At 41.6% G+C, this 22,701-nt stretch overlaps 1 protein-coding gene across 1 annotated transcript in view; it reads right to left on the bottom strand.

Moving 5' to 3' along the window:
* The window catches only part of trit1 (tRNA isopentenyltransferase 1), a 46,688-nt gene that overhangs the window by 5,782 nt on the left and 18,205 nt on the right, over positions 1 to 22,701 (bottom strand). Inside the window, exons 2-8 of the mRNA XM_026155996.2 lie at positions 16,224 to 16,364; positions 12,133 to 12,231; positions 11,589 to 11,746; positions 10,931 to 11,073; positions 10,699 to 10,810; positions 5,974 to 6,086; positions 5,733 to 5,810 (exon numbers count right to left, since the gene is read on the bottom strand). Of these exons, the coding sequence (XP_026011781.2) occupies positions 5,733 to 5,810; positions 5,974 to 6,086; positions 10,699 to 10,810; positions 10,931 to 11,073; positions 11,589 to 11,746; positions 12,133 to 12,231; positions 16,224 to 16,364 (844 nt within the window). The remainder of the gene's footprint in view (positions 1 to 5,732; positions 5,811 to 5,973; positions 6,087 to 10,698; positions 10,811 to 10,930; positions 11,074 to 11,588; positions 11,747 to 12,132; positions 12,232 to 16,223; positions 16,365 to 22,701) is intronic.

Here is a 22,701-nt window from a genome sequence, read left to right as displayed (position 1 = left end):
GCAGAACATAATCTATTAGTGATGAGAAGTAAGCAGATTTTGAGAAAAACTTTATCTCAGCCTCAAGGTGAGCAGTTGAAACCGCTACCAATGAGAGCGCAGTATACTGGTGATTAATGCAGCTTATTTGCACACTCTTAAAGAGATAAACATTCTCTAAAGAAGTATTAGGTCCCCACATTTCCGGCTACCACAGACTGACTACAATCATATCGATCAATCGGTTACAAATGATCATGAGAAACATGGTGGATCAGCCCAACACTACACGGGAGAACCTTGTTAATGATCTGCAGGCAGTTGGGACCACAGCACCAAAAACACCAAATACTGAGTCGTGTTTTGCTTGGGGTTTTTTCCACTCAGTGACACGCAAATTAATTTATAACTTTTACGTAATGTGTTTTTTTCCCCAGATTTCTGGTTGATATTCTGGCTGTAACTATCATAAGAATTAAAGCCTGCAGCAGGATGAACACGTCATGTAGATTCACAAAGCTGAAACTGATCATCAAACTACACCGAATCATTCAGGCCGTTCACCAACACTGGACACACCTCAGAGTCCAAGTGCAAAGTACAGTAGTGCGTTTCAAAGAGAAGAGAGGAGAAGCGTGGCAAGCAAATCTGTAAATGCAGTTGGATCTTCCTAAAAGTTCTTTGACACATCGCTCAACAGCAAACAGCAGCCTCACACTCCACAGAAATTAAAGTGTGCGAGAGAAGCTGCCGCATTAACCGAAAAGTGCAGCGGAAGTCGCTTTGCTTTAATTAGCTGTGAAGTGTGAAGATGAGCTAAGAGTGCAGGCTAGCAGTTCCTGGACTTTGCATGAACAAGAGATCAACTTCTCGTAAGTGGAAAAAAACAACAAGTGGCACCAATTGTTTATACGGAAGACTTTAGCATCCTTCACCTACTTTTTTTTTTTTTTTTTTAAATGGGCAAACTATTTTGGGTCAGCATTACTGCTCTCACAGTTCATAGACCAGGAGTGGGGAAGTCCAAGCCTCAAGGGCTGGTTACCTGCAGGTTTTCGATATCACCCTGGGTCAGCACACCTGAATCAAATGATCAGTTCATTACCAGGCCTCTGGAGAACTTCAGGACATGTTGAGGAGGTCATTTAGCCATTTAAACCAGCTGTGTTGGATCAAGGACACATCTAAAACCTGCAGGACACCGGCCCTTGAGGCCTGGAGCTGGACACCCCTGACATAGACAGTGAACTGCCCAGATAGTTTTGTGGCTCAGACAATGGGACTGTGAATACAAATGGATGGAATTCATAAACCATTAAACCCCATAAAGGAGGCAAAATTACAAAAAAAACCCCAAAAACCTGGCAATGTCCAAATACTTACAGACACAACTATAAGTCACTCTATGTTTTTCACAATGGCAGATGTGTTTTGTAATGAATGACTGTCTCTCCTGATTCACATGTACCCTGTGGCATTTGTATGAGCCACTGCGGCGTAGCGGTTGAATCCTCTATGACAAGCCAGTTATATTTGTTCTGAGGAGTAGAGACGAGTCTTTTTCTTATTACACCATCTCTTCCCCACCTCACCTCAGCAAAATAAGATTTTAGATTTCTCATCAGCGTTTGACGTTTCCGCCTAAACATATCTTGCCCGTCTGCTGAGCGGAGGTCACAGAGAGGTCTCTTTGGCAACAACAACACAGTCTTGTTTTTATCCATGGTATGAGATTGCATTTATTTATTTGTGTGTGTGTGTGTGTGCGCGTGTGTGTGAGAGAGAGAGAGAAAGAGTTCATGAAGGTTTCACACTTGCTAGTGGACAAGGGTGTAAACTCACCCCACACCTGTTGCCTCAGCTGGATCAAATTACTCTCCCTTCTTTAACCAACCCAGCCGTCCATGTGCCATTCCTCTCAGTCGCCCTCCATCCATCCTTCACTCACTCATTTACTCCTGGGACTGAAAGACACCTATCCCCCTGTTACTTAACGCTCACGAGGCCTTGGTCAAACTACACCTGCGTAACCTGGTTACAAGGTGCTGTTTGCACTTGTATGCCTGCCTTGTGGGAGTTTTACTAAACAGAGGGAGCTGCCTCATCTGCATTAGATTCAGCACCTGATAAAAGGAATATAACCTCAGATTACTATGTAGTTTAAGGGTAATTAAATCAACTAATTAACTCCACCCCCCTCGCCACGCACACACTATAGGTGTACACCCACACACAGCCCCAAATAAAGGCAAGTCAAATTAAGCTTGATTTCTTCTAAGCTGGCTGACCTGGTGCTTAAATCCTCACAGCAAGCAACCAGAGCTGAGTCCATCAACAACCACGTATCCTGCTGAGAAGTATTTAAAGCACTGAACGCCCACCAACTCTCGCTCTGACATTTGCTACTAAACGTGAACCGTAAAACTGGGTTAAACTTGTGCCTTCGAGGCATGTGATTCAGCCTACATATAAAGTCAGCATTCAGATTATGTTCTAGCTTCTTTAATCTACTTCATTGTTAGCCTGACTGAGGCTCTGTCGTTTTCAATTTGTCTTTCCCTTTGACCCACTAGTTTCTGCATGCCTGGGTTGGTCTGCGCAGACCCCAGCGACCCTGTTGCCCGTGTTTGTGTGGTCGGGGCACATTCCCAGCAGCTCTGTAACGCTTCAAGAGATTAGCCTGCTCAGCTGAGGCCTGCCGGCATCTGTGCGGGCATGTGTGGGACTCGGGCGAAACAGAAAAGGAGGTCAGCAGTCAGAGCAAGACAGAGAGGTCAACGGAGATGATGCAGAACAGAAAGGTGGATGAGAGCAAAACTTTGGTTAGGGGCATCCCCCAACCAGGGGTAGCATTACAGGGCTGTCCTTGGGCAAATCTTTAATTAATCTAATATGTGTGTTTTTACTATCTGAGCAGATGTGACTAACTCAGACCTTCCCCAACTCTCTTGGTTGGCTCCAACAGCCTGTAGATTGATTTATTTTCAAAGGAACTGGGTCAGATTTTACAATAAACGCCCCGCTGCCCTACAGCCAACAGTATTCTGCTAGTTACTGACACTGAGAATTGACTGGATCCCAATGATACAAAAACTCCAGCTGTAAACAAAAGCTGATGCGCGTTACCTTTGTAATGCTCAAAGTGTGTAAAATCAAGTTAAAACTAAGAGTTATTTTACAATTTAAACAGTCTAAAAACTTCAGCATGTCTTTGAACTGTCACTTGGGAAAGCATCGTGCCAAAAATAGACTTTTTGGCATTTTTGGGCTTTAGAAAAAGAAGAAGTGATGCTCAAAAAGTAGGACATATACAAAACATTATTACAGCGTTTCCACGTGTCAGGAACAGGAGTCAAAGTATCATCAAGAAATTCAAAGTGAGCCACACAGGACAGAACAAGCCTAGGAGAGGCAGGAAGTGAAAGATTTCAAAGAATCTGGAAAGGAAACTAGTGAGAGATATGCCTAAAGACTCCAGAACCAATGCCAAACACAAGTGAATGACTTAATCTAGCTGGGAATTGTAGTCTCAAAAAAGACAGTCACTAGAAGCCAGCACAGGAATGGACTGTGAGGCTACAGAAGAAGAAAAACTTCCCTTCTCAGAAGCGACACCTTCAAGCCAGACTGAAATAGCTAAGGCAGCCTGGAGAAAGATTATGCAATACTGGAATATTGCACATCCTTTGGTCAGATGAGACGAAACTAGAACTAGACGCTGCTTATGTTTACAGAAAGAAGGCAATCAACCCAAAGAACACCACCCCCCTTAGTGAAACACGGTGCTGGAAGTATTATGCAGTGAGGACGCTTCAGTGCGTGTGGAACTGTAAATCTCGCCAAATAATTCTGTCCTGATCTGTAACAATGAAACACTTTACCATCTCTGCACAGACACCGACAAAAACAACGTCAATGGAGTCAACAGCAAGAACAACATGTTTCCAGAACCACACAAACAGAGAAGGTCATCCGGCAACACAGTCCCTCATGACTCAGCTTTTGCAGCAAAGCCACCCTACAAGGCTGGTGCATTGGGTAATTAAATATGAGCTTGTACATTCTTATCTAGTAACACGAAGGCCTTCTTCAAGCCATTTATCTGGTGCCTGTCAAAAAGGCTGTCCTTCAAATTCTTCCTTGTGATAACTTAACTGTGCAGTGTTTTGGTATTCGCAGCAAAAATCCTTCAAATGACTGATGTGTTTCTTCAAATGGACTTCCTGGTAAATTTGTGTGTATTACCAGAAGAAACACGACGCCAGGGATGGTTTATCTTCACAACAAAGATACTTTCTTAGTATATCCGTTTGTCTAGTCACCCTTAAAATTGAGACCAATATCTTTATACTTTAAAAACTTTAGAAAGTTCTTGTTATCTGCTGTAACTTGTACACTCAACTCTTTGAAACAAAAAGAATAAATAAATAAAGCAAGCAAAAATGCAGTCCTCAGTAAATGCTACAGTAGACTACTGCTGCACATATTTCCAAGGGACTACTTTTTATAGCTACTCTTGGTCTGACTCAAAGAGATGTTTGCCTGATTGATGCTGTTCTTGCTCTGGTTTATATTTCTCTAATCCAGTGAATAAAAACGATCATGGTCCATAAATTAAAAAAAAAAAAAATACCAACAAAGTTCTGATCATAACATCCACAAATTTAACAAAGCAAACGTATTTCCTCTGAGACTTCATTGGATGGGAGGTTGAGGTCTTTGAGGAGAGCTAATCTCCTCTGCTGCCACCTGCATTTTCAGGCCTGATGCAGCAGACAGAGCACAGTCTAAGCAGGGTCTGTGTGTGTGTGTGTGTGTGTGTGTGTGTGTGTGTGTGTGTGTGTAAGAGGGGGGCAGTGTTATATGGATTGTCTAAAGGCAGGACACACTTAAAAGCACACACGTGAACACAAGTAGACAATCTTAGACAGATTACTGCATGTTTCTATGATTATAGCTGCAACACAGACAGACGCGTGCACACATGTGATGTAGTCCATATGGCGTGTGCAGCGGGTAGGCAGGCGGTCAGAAAGAGGGGTATTGAGGTTTAGGGCCTGGCGTGGCCTTAAGCCACTTGGGCCTAACAGGATTAGGAGGCAGGGTTACTGCAGGGCATGCTGCCGGTGGGACCAGGTTTCCTTTTCAAGGGAAGAGAGACGCACTACACACTCTGCTCTTACGCACTCTCTACACTTTAAACTGACTCACGGTGGCAAATCACCACTTTCCAATCTCAGGTTGATTTTGGCTGCGGTGGGCAGTCTTGTCCGTTCTGCAGTGGCAGCTGCTCTGGCAGGTAACCAAACACTGAAGTTCATTTCTATGCATTTGGAAGCACAGGGGGTTGAAGCTTTCACAGGTCTTATCTGCAGGTGTGCGCTGGGGATGGATCTTGAAACATTATCCAATCACTACGTCACAGTAGTGCGCACATGCTGCATAAAATCAAATCTAACTTTGTCCCAGTGATTAAATGAATGCTGTGGTTTTCCCTGCTGAGCTACACGGGATGTTTTCAAACCGTAAAATCATTTTGCAAAAATAAAACTTGGATTTAGATGTTCACCAAATAAGGAAACTGAAGCCACAGTTTATGGTTTCCATCGAGGCTTTTGTTTTTTAAAACAGAAATCAATGAGTTGATTGTGCTTACATGTGATTTATTTGTGATTGCTAAGGATCTGTCTGCAGCACCAATACACCCCCCACACCCGACTCACACACTCACTGCATGGGTGAATGGTACTCACGTCTGAGGAAGCGGTTGCGGACCCATTTATTCTGTTTGCGGGCATAACGCCTTGTAGCTATCTTCAAAGCTTCTATACCTGAGTGAGTGAAAAACAAGCTGGTCGTTAGATGAAGCACAAAATGAAGGGAGGACAAAAAAAACAAACAAAAAACAAAACCTGATTGTTGTGGTTGATCAGCAGTCCACCAGCCAGTGCATCCAACTCCATCTGAGTGACTTTGATCAGGTGTTTCTCTAACCTTTGTCTCGTAGAGAGTCTTTCTCCTGCTGGGTGCTGCTTTCCGGAGCCGTCAGGTAGTCGTGAAACTCCTTAAAACCAATCGACTGGAAAATCCCATGTTGATAGTCTTGACTGAGAGGAGAGGAGAGGAGGAAACATTATCCATCAACATAAAAGCTTTCGGCCTTCAACTTGATATTTATACACTCGCTGGTGACTCATTTCATCCTTTCCTCCTCCATCTCTCTGTCGCTTCCTAAACTCTTAGCGAACAGATGTGAAGCCCTTCAAGAGAGAAAGTGACAGAATGACACGAGCAGACGGAGGGACCCATGGCTACTAAAAATCCAGTATGGTGACCAGGGCTGACACAAGGCTGGGGCAGAATCCTCTGGTGAACTTGCCAGACGGAGCATTTTAGTAAATGTCAGAGCACACCACCCCAATTTGAGCACTGCAGCCAGTTCAAGGCTAAATCAGGCTTTTCCAGGTGCTAGCAGTAGCAGAATAACTGCTGTGACAATATCTGTAAAATACATTCTCATCTGATTATTTTCCAGTTTTCCTTTATTTAGACAAGGCAGCCTGAAACTGACCGGAAATACTTTAGCTTTTGTAAAGCAGTACAAAATAGGCCGCCGATTGTAGCGTTTGTAACGCTACAATCTTACTTCTTGTGACTGCAGTCAGCACTAAAAATCGTTCCTCTGTGAGACCGATTCCTGTTAAAAGGGCGTTCTTCATTCCCACCATCGCCAAGTGTGAGGGGATGAATTTGTGCCTGTCTGAACAAAACAGTCACATGTCAAACTTTTATGACCTTGTTTTTGTGATAATCAGAAATAGGGCTGCTCGATTATGGCAAAAATGATAATCACGATTATTTTCACTGAAATTGAGATCACGATTATTTGACGATATTTATTTAACCCTTTAAGACCTACTATAGAACCAAGTCCACCAGAGCTTATATTATTTTTTTTTACATGCTGTAGTGCCATTTGTGGGAGCATTTCAAGTTGCTATACATCAATACAACTGTTATAGCCCATATTTTAATATGTATGCATTAAGTCCATAGTAATTACATAAATTGCAAAAAAGTGCAATAAACTACAAAAAAAATTGAAAATCGCTTTTGTTTTGTTTACATATATTTCTACTTGGAGAAATTTAAGAGGCTTATCCCTCAAAACTTTAAATACAATAAAGTTGCAAAAAATAGTTTACAACAACAGGAAATTTATTTTGAGTGTCTTCATAGTTTTATTTTGGAGATACAGCAATTTTTATATACTGCAGGAAAAACAAAAAACAATCCTATGATGCAGATTTGCAAAGAAAACAGCATGTGCATCATTTCACTGTGGGAAGTGTTACGAACAGCTGATCAGATCGGCAAAGCGTGTTTCTGGAATATTATGTTTTTGTTCCTGCAAGCGCTTTTTATGCAATTTTTGCAAAGCTATATGTGGAACGAAACCGTGACCGAGGACAAGCTGATGGCATCAGATGTAAGTACAACTCCTCCGGTTTCATATGCAAAACAAATTATTGCGCTAGCTTACATGGTTCAGGTTCTACAGGGATTTAACAATAGTTACGCAAAACGGAGCGTGCAGCTCTGACCGGCTTTAAAGGGTTAACAATGACTTTAAAAAAATAATATAAAATAGTGTGCAACACCACTGAAGTTTTTTTTTTTTTTAAACTCTCTTTTCAACCAACGGCAGTCACTCTCCAAATAACTTCTGCTTAGCTTTCCGAGCTTCCCTCGGGTCCTCTTAATCAGCGGTCTCCAACCTTTTTTGCGCCACGGACCGGTTTATGCCCGACAATATTTTCACGGACCGGCCTTTAAGGTGTCGCGGATAAATTAGGGAGGGGCTAATAATCGGCTCAGTCATTTTTAATGATCGTTGAAAGCCCAGATCGTAATCGTGATTAAAATTCGATTAATTGAGCAGCCCTAATCAGAAATCCTATAGAAAATAGAAAACATTCCCTGAGACATCCCTCCAGCTTCAATACATAATCAAGAAGTGCAAACAAGTGGAGTGGAGCTTTATGCTTCACTGCAGGACAAATTCTTGATACGAAGTGATGACGGAGTTGCCAAGTATGAAACAAATGTCTGATTATTGCTTAGAAATGCTCCATATGTGCAGTCTGGGCTTAGATTCTAGCAAATCCACATAGCGAAAGAGCATCCTACTTTGGCGACTACCTGTTATGGGAATTTTCACCTTCACTAGCTGATGTCTGAAGATGTAAGAAGTGCTTAACTGAGTATCCACCCATATTTGTACCAGATATCAGAACTAATAACTGAATAATAACATTTTGCACTTTGTGTCCTTTTACTTGTTATTTGCAGGTAAGGTTTCTACATTGAAATGCAAATAAGATATCTTTATAATAAAACACACACACACACACACACACACACACACACACACACACACAAAATTGCTTTTATCTAATTCTCTTCCTCAAATACACTGCACAGCAAATATTAGAATAAAAAGGATTATTTCAGGTCCCTAATTTCTAGGCTTGTAAGAGAAACAACAAGAGGAAATAACAAAAATAAATCTGGCTAGACAGGCAGAGACAGAAATTTGAGAATAGTGTCTGAGCACAGGAAATGTAGAGTCAATGGAGGGAGGAAAAGAAAGACAGAGGAAGAGAGGGAGGCAGGGAAGGGGGTGGAGATCTGACCTTGATGTCTGGCCACAGCAGCCAGCTGGGGATGGAGACATGAGGGCAAAGCAGAGAAAGACAGACAGAAAGAGAGAGAGAGGGGGGGGGGGGGGGGGGGGGTAAAGTGCATGGATGATCAGATTGCTCAGAGGGCAATAGAGGCAGAGATGGAGGGACAGGGAGGAGGACGAGGGAGGTGAGATAGGGTGATGAAATAAACGAAAGGGAGGGGAACCGGAAGGTTCCTGGGCAACGTTCCACCAGTGCATCAACTCCCTGCAGCCACACCCCATCATACACTATCAATATCGACTGCCAACAGAGACACACAGCAGTGTTCACATCTCTCTTTCTTTTTGGTCTTCACATTTCATGTCACACACAGGACATGGAAAGACAAAGTTAACAAAAATGTAATGTAGTGATGTAGATACAAAATAAAGACAACGAATGTTAAATCTCAGAATAGCATGAATCGTTTTTTACCTGCCTACTTGGAAACAATATATAAAAAATCCGAATACCATATGGAAACTGAATACAATAAATAAAATGCAGGTTATCTTGTGTATTGCAGCATATGGTGAGTAGGTAGCTGCTAGAGCTAAATCTAAAAATGTCCTGGTAGAGATAGTGGGGAATAGTTGCTGCCAAAGAAAGTGTTGCTGAACATAAAAATAAACCCTGAAGAATCTGTCTTGTCAATTAAGCAAGATTAGTGCTTTTACCTGAGAACACTGCAAGGCAATCCCCCCCAAAAAAGAAACAAACAAAAAAAACAGAAGCACAACTCCAAAGAAAAAAATAAAGCCAAATGTCAAAAACTGCTGTCCTTAGAATCTGATGTTTTTATAACTTGGCCAACTAGTATGCTAATTTTCTATCAGCTCTGACTTATAGCCCGGAGCTAGCCTGGAGCAAGCCATGAGCTACCTAGCTAATACTAGTGTTAGCTAATGATGCACAAGCTGTACTAAACAAAATGGTGAAAACTATGAAAGGCTTAAAAAAATGACAACTCTTAATTTTCAGTTTCATAATTTAATTTCCTTTTTCCCCTCCCAAAATTAACATCTCAATTGATTTAACAGTGCTAGCTGCAAGCTAACTTTTAATTTACAGTATACTGTAAACTAGCAACCCCTTGTAGTGTTGACTCCCATGCGCTACCATTTTACCATCTTTTCCAAATATGGTAACATATTTTGTTTTCTACCTCTTAACAAGCCTCAGCTAAAGTTAGCATCAAATGAGCTTACACTGAAACCTAGCTAACCTGCGCTAATATTAACAGATCGCTTGAGAATTCTACACTCTACTCCACATTAATTTTTGTTTATCAGATGGAAATTATCTTCAGCATGCCTTAATTTATTCAGGGTTAATTCGGCATTGTTTCTGACAGAGAATGTTGTTTTAAGCTAATTTCAAGAAAACATATTTTTGTATAGGGCCAGTTGAGTTTAACTTATTGAAGATGGTTATTGAATTATGATGTCAATGAGAGCACATATCATTAATATAGTCATCTCAGGATTATGGACATCTGTAGCACTAGCTGTGGGAACAGAAGCCCCACCAATCTATAACTTTCTGTTTGTGAGAGGTAGCCAATCACAAAAGGGGAAAAGGGGGCAAGTGAGAAAGGAACCAATCCAAAGCTTGTATAAAAAAAGGATTATTTTGAGCTGTTAATCATAAAAATTCTTCTAGTACAATCCAAGAATACAATTATAGAGTTATCTTCAGCATGGAATTAAAATTCTTGGAGGCACTAAAGTAATTAGCAGAAAATACTAGACTCCCCTGGTAGCGTCAGACATAAATAGGCTTATCCCTTATTATTAATAATTACTGGACATTCTAGAATAATATTAGTCCCACAAGAACAGAAGTCTAAACACTGTGGGCTTTATCTAGAACAGCATATTTCTTTGACAGGAGAAAAAAAAAACAAATAACCTAAAAAACCATCAGGATGAACAGGATCTGGTTGGTTGCGTTCATTCAGGTGAGCGGACACCTCACCTTATTTCCTTACCTGTTGTCCTGGATTTTCTGTCGATTGTATCGGATGTGGAAGTCTCTAAGCTCCTGTATCACTCCTGCAGACAACATATCTTCTACACGAGCATCCAGCCGCTTGTCTAGAGCTGAAGGACAGAAAGAAGTAGATATGACAAATGTAGCATGGAAATAAAGACACTTTCCACATTTCAAAGCTTGTTTTATTCCCCCACACAAAGAGCACATCTACAAGTCTCCCTCCTTACCCTCCATGTCAGCATGCAGCCAGAAGATGCAGGGGTCTTTGTACCTTAGCGGCCCCCCAAGACCATCACCGCCTTCCTGCCCCCTCTGCTCCTCCAGCAAGCGGCTATGTGGAATCCCCGTCTCTTTGTGGATTTGCAGACTCCTGTGTAAGTTTTAAGTTCAAATCAAACACTTGAAATCCACATGTACTATGAAGTTTTATTGAACTCCTTGTTTATAAGGCCTGGGAGGGTAAACTGAAATTACATAACAATCCGGTCAAATGAAGAATACAATTTAAAAGTGGTGAGAATGTTCATTATTGCTGCACTAGGGGCATATCCTTCAGAAAAATGAAGACATAAAACAAGAAAAAATACAAATAATTATGAAGAACAAACAATCTCTCAATCCTTTTCTCACCAGGATACTTTCAAAGTGAGCTTCAAAAACCAACACACCAAAACTCTCGACCTGTTGAGATTTAAATCGAAACCAAACTTGTGGCTGTGTGCTCAGGTTAAGAGGAAAAGATCATCCTTACCAGCTCATATTAAAGAACTGGGTAACTTAACCTGAGGCCAGAGTGCATGCTACACATCATGGAGCACAACACATGCCCCAACACAACATCCACATCACTAAAACTGACAGATTACCCTTCACCAGCTGTATCACCTGGCTATCTTGCGCTTGTCATTTGGGTGCAACATGGCAGCCATATCGGGGTCCACCTCGGCCAGTCGTTTATGCAACTCAGCTCCTCCCAGTTTCTCGAGCTCGAGCTTCCTGTTCGGAGACCCATCCCCTCCGTCCCCCGGCTCCTCGTTCTCCTGCTGCGAGACAAGTTGTATTTGCAAAACCTGCCCTCGAACACTGCCATTAAGCTCCTGCTTCCAAATCTTTAACACATTACAAGGTCCGTTTAGAGCGGTGCCTAGAGTCAGAAGTAATGTGCAATGAAAACAGAGATTAAGATGAGAAAAAGCACCCGTGGCAGTTTTATTAACAGTAAATGACTATGCAGCATGAAGAAATGAAACTAAAGTGAAATATTACATTATCTTCAAGCTGCGAAAGCTTAAGCACTCTGGCTTAATGTTGTTATCAAAAGTAAAATGGGTAAAGATAATAAGACATTTATACATTTAAGAGATTAACAGTACAAAAGACAGAAAGGACAGAGAGCGGTGTATTCAAGTTGAGCATCTATGACACTTACGCCAGTGTCCAACAGGACTTTCCACAGCAGAGACTCAATGTAATAGTTTGTTCCTCCAACAATGATTGGCAGTTTGTTCCTCTTGTGCATGTCATCTATGTTGGAATGTGTCAAGGAAGAAGTTTATCCCAGCGTATTTTGCATGGCTTAACAATTCCAGGACATTGTTGTGCATTCATGTACAATCTAAAGTAATTAAAAATATCATTATTGTTTAATTGAGGTAGAAAGAGTGAATACATCATATTCCTAATGAAAACTTTATGAACCAGTATTTCAGGAATTCTGGGTTTTCCCTTTATGCTACTGTTGAAGTTAACAGCATCAGTAGTATTTCAAAACACTCAAATATTATTGGACTTAATGGATGGATACATGAAATTTGTTTGTATTTTTATTTGTGCTGCCAAATATTAACGCGTTATCACAGATTACGCCATCATCACGATTAACGTGATTTAAAAAAATAATAATAATAACACAATTAACGCATCTGGAGTGCAGAATGGCTCAAAATCCCTGAAATGTTTCCGTCAACGCATTTCGGGCAGTTTGTCCAAGTAGAGTTACCTTCGAACATGTGCAAATGAGCAGTTGATCTGGTAGTGACGGGCAGCTGAACCAGTCAGCTCAATAGTAGACGTAATTACATATTAAAAGATTTCCAAAGGGAAGAAATTGAAAAAATAAGAACTGATTATATCACCTTCCCTATCCCTTCTAAAGGGAAAGAAGTCCAATTTAAAATTTTGAATAAAATTTACCCGACAAATAGACTCCTTGGTGATAGATTCAAAATAGAAACTGGTAATTGTGTATTTTGTGAAACAGAAGAGGAGGATTTGGACAATCTATTCTTTTTGTGCAATTTCATACAAATATTTTGGTTGGATTTTCATACCTGGCTTTATTCCAGTGGGATTCAAATTACCCCATTTACCTTAAATATGATAATGTTTGGAGTGTTTTTGAAAGAAAAGAAAGCTAATTATGGTGTTAATGTGTTATTAATCTTGTGCAAGCAATTTATAAATAAATGTCGTTTTTTTAAGACCAAACCAACGCTAGCGTACTGGAAAAACGACTTAAACCTGTTGGTTAAATCTTTGACTTTAGTTAAAAAGAAAAAGGCTGCTTTTTTTGTTTTCTTTGTGGAAGATTTTGATTTAGTGAGTTAATATTCTGTTAAATTAAGTGACCCCATCTTTATATTTTCTTTTTCCTATGTATGAAAGTTGCTAATATGTAAGGAATGTTTATTCTCTAAATGTGTAATATATGGTGCATTTTGTCTGTATGTTAATTTTACTAATAAAAAAAAAAAAGTCAGCTCAATAGACTATGTGCACGTTAGCATATGCTACTTCCGGTGCGGAAACTCCTGTGGGGAGCTTTGTTTCCGGTGTCCTATTCGCGCCTGGTTTACGGTCCAAAACAAGTTTAGCAAATGAATGAATCAAGCGGCGATTTACATTTCTATAGATGTCTTGGGCATTTACCCAATATATCTGTAAATGATGTTCATCGACTTGTCGATATTTTTTCCCCCGCACCTCCGAGCAAAAGAGAAAAGGGATTCAAATGTTATATTTCTCAGTATCTGTAAACAGCTGTCCCTCGTTTATCGCGGGTGTTATGTTCTAAAAATAACCAGCGATAGGTGAAATCAAGTAGCCAATTTTATTTTTTGACGGTGCAAAACGTTTCGTGGACATCGTGGACATACAGCACTGCACTTCAGAGTCACACTGCTAGTGATCGATGCAGCGATTCTGTACTGTACAGGAGAGACGTCACGGAGGAGATCGTCTGCAGCGATCAGGACACAGGACACAGGACACCATGTGACATAAAAAAAAATAAGCATGCAAACTTGCACTAAAAAAAACCGCGAAACAGCGAGGTGAAAGGTGAACCGCATTATAGCGAGGGACCACTGTAATTTTGAAGGTAAGTCACAACATACCCTTCGTAAATACTAATGTATAGAAACCCTTACCAGCAATGATTCATTTTTTGTGTGGCTTTTTTTCACGGTTTGTTAACATGTTGTGTAGGTGTGTACTTGACTAGCTGATATCGACTTAACGGGAAACATCTGGTTTGACTATTCTTCACCTGTAGTTTGAATGCTGAACATTTGCCTGTTTAAATCATAAGACCAGTCACTATACAGAGATGTGCTTCTGAATGTGGACGATGTGTCTTCTGCTGCAGTGATGCAGTTCTGCTTGTGTTGAGTGACGTAATCAACTGATCGATCTAAACTCTTTAAACGTCAAAATTGATCATTAGATTTTTTTCATGACACAACAGCAGTGAGTGTTCCCACCTTCTGCTCTTTGTAACTTAACGCAATCTTTCTGTTTTCGAGTTTTGGACATGATTTTGGAGTAAATCTTCGCAGTAGCGATTGACTGCAAAGTAAAGCTACCGGAAATGCACAACCCCACATCCGGTCTCAAACCAGGAAATTAGCATTTTCTCGTGCACAGGGTCTGGTAGATGATAAACGCACACTGGCCCCCTCGATGGGAAATTTGAGTATTAACAGACTAACAAGACGGAACAGTCGACCGACATAAAGTATTATGCACATTGTGCAAGAAGGAATTTTCTTTTTACCGAACACTTCCAGCTTAAAATATCACATTAACGCGAAGCACACGTTAGTCGGGGATGCTGCTAGCACTTTGGCTAACGTGTCACCCAGCTTGCGACAAACCACTCATATAAGCAATAGAAATGCTTCCACCTGGGCAACCTGAAACTTTTGAAAGACCAAAAAGTAGACAGCTTTGAAACAAATGTCAGAGGTGTAAACTTAATATTAGCAATTTAGTTCAGCTTAATCAGAATGTGTTCACAGTGACTCACTGTCACTGTGAACACAGCTCACTGTGCTATCCACAACTGCAGGTTAAAGCTCCATCGTGCAAAGAAGAAACCGCATGTGAACATGATCCTGCACCATCATCATCTTCTTTGGGGCAAAGCTTGTTTAAAATGGACTGAGGCGAAGAGGATCATTGCATTCTGTTTTTATTTAAATTCGTCCCACCTCTTTTGTAATTGTAATTGTAAAATAGAAAAGCATAACAGGTCCCCTTTCAAAAAAACCTGCAGGTCACACAGACAGAGCCTGTGTGCCACACCTTATTCCTTCTCCCTCTTTTTCTGTCGCATCTTCTCTCATCTTGCACCTTGCCTTCTCTCCCCTCCTCCCTCCCTCTGGTCGCCTACTTTCTCCACTCTGGGATGATTAAATAAATACCCGACCAAACAAGATAAAGGCCCATCAGCCATCGTCACTCATCACTTGCAGAGGAGTGAGGGCGACTGCCGGCAAACAGCGAGGAAAATTAAGGGAGGAGAAAACAGAAAGAGGGATGGAAAACTGAGCAAACAGAGCCACAGAGGAGGAGGTCCAGAAGGAGAGAGTTTATGTGAACGGCATGTAGAGAGAAGGCTTGATGGCTGATGAAGAGTCATTACACCCATTAGGCGTCTTAACCATCTTGCACACTCCTTCCTCTTTTTCCTGATTTTCAGTTAAAATCCTCCAGCTCTACTAATCTGTATTCATCTCTTCCCGTTTCTCTCTCTTTCCCACCAGCAGGCTCGCGGTGCACTGAGCCTATTCTTGGAGCTACCGCATCCCCTCGCTGCGCTGGTGAGGGTGAGAGAGAGAAAAGCGAGTGTCTGTGTGTGTGCGTGCACCCCATCCTGATCTATTAATACCCTCTCTCTAGTTATCGCCTCCTCTCTCCACATCTGTGTGACGGCCAGTGTCTGCAGGAGGGTGTGACTGCCCAGACCGTGTGTAGATTTACCACAGAGACTCCTCTATAAATACAGTCTCTAGAGATCTCTCGCTTTTCATCTTCACTGCAACATCTGCAGCAAGACACAATGACAAAACAAGGATGCGTGCACACTTACAAAAATCAATTACTAAGAGTGAAATCAGTTCTTTCTCTGCAGTTACTACCGGTACTTGATAATTGGGGTGGGGCATTGTTGTAACATGCGGTAAGAGGTGTTATGGAAAACACTGCTCCCATGCTTTCACATGGCTCCAAAAAGGATATCAGTGCCACCGCTTTGTTCCTGAAGTCTACCACCGTGTAGGTGCTCACTAATGGGTCCACAAAGCCGATCATGTGATGTGTGCATTGGTTGCGCTCCTCAGCTGTCACCTTATTAGTGACAATGTCCAGGCCCTGGTACACCTGAAGGCACACAAAGAAAGGAATCAACAGGCAGGAAAAACTACCACATAAAATAAAAATAAAAATAATTAGCCATTACAAAAACCATTACAGGAGCTATTACAGGATAATTCAAAAGGGGAAGTTAAAGTTCCTGGAAGATAATTAGTACTGCAACATAATTAGCATGATTGAGGTTTCTTGTTTAGCGTCATGTGCACATTGCTCATGCACATACAACCACCGGTCTTGAGGGAAAAATGTGTGTTCCCTGACCAGTTGGCTGGTGGTTGCTGGAGGTTCTTAGGTGAAATAGGTTGTACCAAAAACCTCCTTGCGATAGCTTTAGTTACTATCAGACTGCTGCGATCACCTGCAGTTTGCATGGAAGACACCAACATCTCCACAAACACTGACTACTAACCTACCCTCAGTAAAGCTTGAAAAAGTGCAACACAAACTGGAAACTGAGAATGCAGCCAAAGTCATTCAAAAGGAACAACCTTGTACTCTGAAGGGAACAGTCTCCGTTTGCAGACAAGTAATCCCCCATGGAAACTACGATCAAATAGGGTAATCTGCCTGCGACCAAAACAAAGCACTGTATACCAGCAGTCCCCAACCCCCGGGCCATGGACCGGTACCAGTCAATGAGTCATTTGGTACTGGGCCACGAGAGTTGAGGCTCGGGTGTGAAATGTAGGGTTTACGGGGTTTTATCTGTTTATATCATTATTTTTTATTGTTTTTATCGTTAACTCTGTTTCTCTGGGTCTTTTCGTGCGTTATGGTAAATGGTAAATGGCCTGTATTTATATAGCGCTTTACTAGTGCCTAAGGACCCCAAAGCGCTTTACACATCCAGTCATCCACCCATTCACACACACATTCACACACTGGTGATGGCAAGCTACATTGTAGCCACAGCCGCCCTGGGGCTCACTGACAGAGGCGAGGCTGCCGGACACTGGCGCCACCGGGCCCTCTGACCACCACCAGTAGGCAACGGGTGAAGTGTCTTGCCCAAGGACACAACGACCGAGACTGTCCAAGCCAGGGCTCGAACTGGCAACCTTCCGATTACAAGGCGAACTCCCAACTCTTGAGCCACGATTGCCCCTATGAATAAAGCTTCTTTTTTTGGGTACCGGTACTGGTTTTATTTTGTTGTATTTATCAGCGACACCCTAAAGGCCGGCCTGTGAAAATATTGTTGGACATAAACTGGTCCGTGGTGCAAAAAAAGGTTGGGGACCGCTGCTGTAAACCACTTTGCGACCAAGTTTGCTTTCATTGTTGGAGACAACGACTCTATAAAAAGACAAACTTTTCTACATTCATTAGATAGAAAACATACTTTTGTTCTTCATGAAGGTACCCATTTCAGATACTTGCTGTCTAGCTAAGTTACAGCTAGCCAGCTGACAGCATCCTTGTTGAGCAATAAATGTAACTCTGATTTTATATCTGACCTAGTGCAAAAAAGACATTTGAGGGTAGCTTGGGGTGAAAGACTATTTTTGAATATGGTCGAATAGTTTCACGTAATTACAGAGTAGTATTATGTTTAAAAACCCTAGGTAATAACTCCTAATGCTAAGAAATTGCTTGATAACCAATGCAGCAACTAGCTGGCTAACTTTAGCCTGCTTGCCCGCTAACATAATTAGCAAAATAGTACATGACACATAAGTGTTTGGTGGGGGGGGGGGGTCTTCTCCTAATTTGGAGTTTGTGTTATGGTCTGCATTGGGTACCAGTTGGTAATTAGTGGACTCCATTTCAAAGCTAACATTTGCTAGCATTGGTCACAGCTGACTTAAGGAGCAGGAGAAAGGCAATGAGGCAAAGCACTGAAAAGCACCACATCACCACAGCCAAAGTCTCTCCCACAGAAATTAGTCCACAGGGTGTCAGAAGTCACAGTGAGAGTCTGGAAAGGTTTCTCTTTTTTTTAAAGTTACTTTACAATCTAGTCAGACATTTACAATAAAAGGGTGTGTTATGTAAAAGTTACATAGAGCATGCTGAAAACAGTATTTCAGGCTATATTATGTGCTGTAAGACCGCATGTTTATTGAATGTTCTCAATCTGAGAAATTATAAAACCCAGGGCAACACAGCAAAAATAGCTTCTATAAAACAAATAGGGTCGGGGATTGAAATCTGGGCTAGTATGAGACTGTGCGTGTGTCTTTCAATGTCAGAAGCTGGTCACAGAGCTATTAAGGGAAAGGAAGGATGAGTGCTGTCCGTCTTCCATGTCAAATTGCTCTGGCCATCCCTGCAAATTATGACACGCATCTCCCGTCAGCTTTACATCACCCAGCGATGGAGCTCCCTCTTGGAATGTGACAGCTGGGTGTCACACAGTTGTCCGTCATGATTTTCACACTCGAACAGAGTTGAGAGTTTTAGAAAGGGATATCTTGGGATACAGAGCACATTTCTTGCTAGGCTTCTCTTGTTAGAAGCTGTGTTCAGCCTTTTAAACTTCAAAGTCGTTTTCTCCAGCATTAAAATGTCTGAGATGATCACACACATCAAAAGCTGATGCGCTCCCTTTCGGTGTTCATGTGCACTCCATCTGCAGTTACTTTTTACATGAACTGAGATGTTTTTAATTTGCACTGAATATGTTCACCTTCACATGTGTTTGTACAAACCAATTATTTCCCCCCATTTGCAATTACAGTTCAGTTACAGAAGTCATTTGATGACATAATATCTAATATTTTCTGGATCACAGAATAAGGAAACAAAGAAACTTGAATTCATCCATTGCACAAGTGGGAGGGAAATTGGAGTGTATCATTAAGCTCGGTAATAATCAGACACAAAAAAGAGACAAAAGATCAAGAGATCATTACAACCGGATCAAGTCATAAAATGCCCTGAAAGAAAAGTAACTCATGATATTTATCGTTCAGCAGAGTTGGAGCTCCTGAATGATGCAGTTTGGTTTGCTGTTCGTTAGAGAGTTGTCAGGTCTAATAGTATTTAACATTTTAAAGTTTTCTTGGAGAATTACTTTAAGTGAAGGAAATTTGTCCTGTCCTGGCTGACTGTGCTGCAAGCCCAGACACGGTTAAAAATGTCATTTTAATGGGTTTTCAATTGAGCTAATGTCCATTTAGGTTCTCAGTCATCTAGGTCATGGTAGTCTGAGTCCTTGAAAAGAGCAACCTTCAGGTTAGAGAAGATGTTTAACCTCTTATTATCCAAGGAGTTTCTTGAGCTCCAAAACAACTGATGGAACCTGAAGTCCCAGGTACTTAACCCCTAGTGTGGTTGTCTCCTTGGAGGTCGTCCTGGGGGCCAAGGTGTTAAACGCTAACGCTGCCCAACCTCACCATCACACACCCCACCATTATCTTCATGCACCTGGAAAGGAATCTCAAGACTGCGCTATAGGTGGGTGATAGCTGGTGCTCGACAATCTCTGTTGAATGATGGTCATTCACAGTGGGCGTACATGACCTCCTTTACGCTTGAGTAGAATTACGGGGAAGGCATTCGGCATCTACCTGCAGCGAGTATTTGTTGTCAGATTGGGGCAGTGGCAAAAACATCTGACAACCGGTCTAGCTTACAAACAGCTAAAGTTAAACCGAATGTCAAAAACAATAAAGCGTCTACTGCGGCCACTGTTTTTGCTTTTCATTTTTGATATTTGATGATTTTTTTAATGCTTCTCTGGTCCCCAATGAATGCCGCTGGCGCGCCCCTTCTTTATTACGACCTACTTATCACACAACCAGCATTCAACCAATGCATAGGCCATCTGCATCCAACAACATGTGGTTGGAATTTTGGACGACTACACGGTAGCACGTTTGTGGAGGGTGAAAACCCCCTTTCTGCACGCTGTCCCAACAAAAACCTGAACGCAGATGGACCACAAATTGCATTCAGGAGTGCTTGGTGGGACAAAGAGTACTCCTTGACTGCCACTGGAAGGTAAACTTGGGGTGATCAGGGCAGATATTCCCTCTAAAGCAGAGGGGAAAGAGAAGAAAAAGGAATAAAGAATGCATAGGCTGGTGTATGGATGATTGATGAACTCTTGAAAGATACATTGACTTTTCACATAAGTTTCCTATACTTCTGAGCTGTCTCATCTTTTCTTCTCTTTTCTCTTTTTCTTACTACTCCGACTCGTTCAACAGCGAATCTTTGGTTTTGTAACGTTCATCATTTTTCACGGCAGGAAAAAACTGCTCCCAAGTGAACGTAAAGAGTGACTTTATCCATTTGTCCATTCATGCTAAACAAATAACACTTGTGTGTCCATTTGGGAGGGTGCTTTAGTCTTAATAGCTGGCTGTCTGCTTTGATTAAAGGCTGCATTTTCCTATGCTGAAATACTGAATAATAGTGTGTTTCACCAAGATTTTATTTATATATATATTTTTTGAACTCAGCCTTCTGGTTTTATGTGGACAGGATTTAGGTCCACTGGTAATTTTTGACTTGAAAGGGTTTCACAAAGTTTTCCTGGCATCTTCAGGGGGATTCACTTTCTGAGCTACAATCACATACTCTGAATGGATGACAGTAGACTACACACAGATGCTGTGCAGAACGTGGCCTGTATTTATATGATAAAGTGGTGATGGCGTGTGGGAGGAATGATATTAGCCACCACTGCCTCTGTCTTACGTGAAAGCTTGTTTGCCATATATGTACTGTTCATCATCAGCAGACATATACACCACTACTGGTATACCAACGTGTGGCAATGTAAAGGCAAAGCCAACTCTGAGTATCTGAACATCTCCAATGTGTGTTAGGCAACCACATCTTAAAGTCTTTGGAAATCTGCTATAGGGTCGGAATACCATTTTTCCCCAAAGCTATTCCAATATTATAATAATAATAATAATAATAATGGATTGGATTTATATAGCGCTTTTCAAGGCACCCAAAGCGCTTTACAATACCACTATTCATTCACTCTCACAATCACACACTGGTGGAGGCAGCTACAGTTGTAGCCACAGCTGCCCTGGGGCAGACTGACAGAAGCGAGGCTGCCATATCGCGCCATCGGCCCCTCTGGCCAACACCAGTACGACGACCAGGACAGAGAGCCCAGGGATCGAACCGGCGACCTTCCGGTTACAGATGCGATTCCCAACCCCCCTGAGCCACGGTCGCCCCAAATACATATTAGCCGTTTTCCGATGTATCAGTGTCTGGATTTATAACAACCGATAAACCAAAATTTAAAAAGTAAAGAAGAGATGGGAGAAACTCCCCCAAATCCAAGTTTTGAGTGTTGGCACGCCACAGTTTGCCCACCAGAGGGAACCAAGCAAGAATCAGGCAAAGTGTAAACAAGTTAAAAAAAACAAAAAACCCTACACATTACAAATGTTCTCGAGTTCTTGTAACTGGACACACTCATTAAATAAGGTAGAAATAAAGAAGTGAAACAACTACATTCTAACTTCCTTACCTTTGCAATTTTTAGAGTTTTGGGGCTGTTTCTGTTTCCATTTAACTGCATCTGTAAGCTATATTCATGAGCGTGTCTCAATAACTAGCTTATTGCACGATGCTGCTTCCAATCGTTCTGCATTAATTTGGGGTAAAATATTCCAAATCTACTCGTCTTATATTGTGATTTTCACCCAGTCAGATTAAGCTCAGAATGATTAAGTCAGCACAAACCAAAGATTGCTGTTTTGTAATATCTCAAAGTTGTTTTTCTTTTTAGGAAGTATTTTGTGGTGCACGCCTTGCCCACATCCTCTTGAAACCTGCCTGACATTGCTACTAAGCATCTTTTTATATTCCTGTAGCATTCAAAGTCAGCAACAAAATACAACTGTTTATAATTTGACATACACTACACGTGTTAATCAATAGAGCTGTGCAGGCTATTGATCAAATCCTCTGTCAGAGCCTGTGTGGATTGCGTGTACCTCTCAAAATGTTCTTCATCCAAAAGAGGGGAGCAGTGCAGGGCAGAACAACCAAGGCAGATAAATTATTTACGGCTTCTCTGCACGACACCACCCTCAGCCAAGCGAGAGTTGGATGCAAGAACGGATGGAAGGATGGATGGATAGATGGATGAAGGATATGAAGAGCAAATCAAGGAGGATGAAGATTTAAAGGGGTTTCTCTTTTTTTGGAAGGACAACAGCTTTAGAGAGATGAAAGGAGATGAACGGGCAGAAGAGGAGACAGAACAGCGCTGTGTACTTGTTACAGAGAACAGGATGCTCCCTCACAAATTTGCACACATTATCTACCAGCAGCCTTCCTGCTCTGTCTCTGACAGACACTCTCACACAGATTGTACCGAGAGGAGACAGGATGATGGTTAGAAGGATGGCAGCATGAATGG

The sequence above is a fragment of the Astatotilapia calliptera genome, chromosome 22, assembly GCF_964374335.1.
Source record: "Astatotilapia calliptera chromosome 22, fAstCal68.1, whole genome shotgun sequence".
Classification (NCBI taxonomy): domain Eukaryota; kingdom Metazoa; phylum Chordata; class Actinopteri; order Cichliformes; family Cichlidae; genus Astatotilapia; species Astatotilapia calliptera.
Note: the sequence above shows the minus strand (reverse complement) of the source record. Positions and strands in the feature narration are given on the sequence as shown.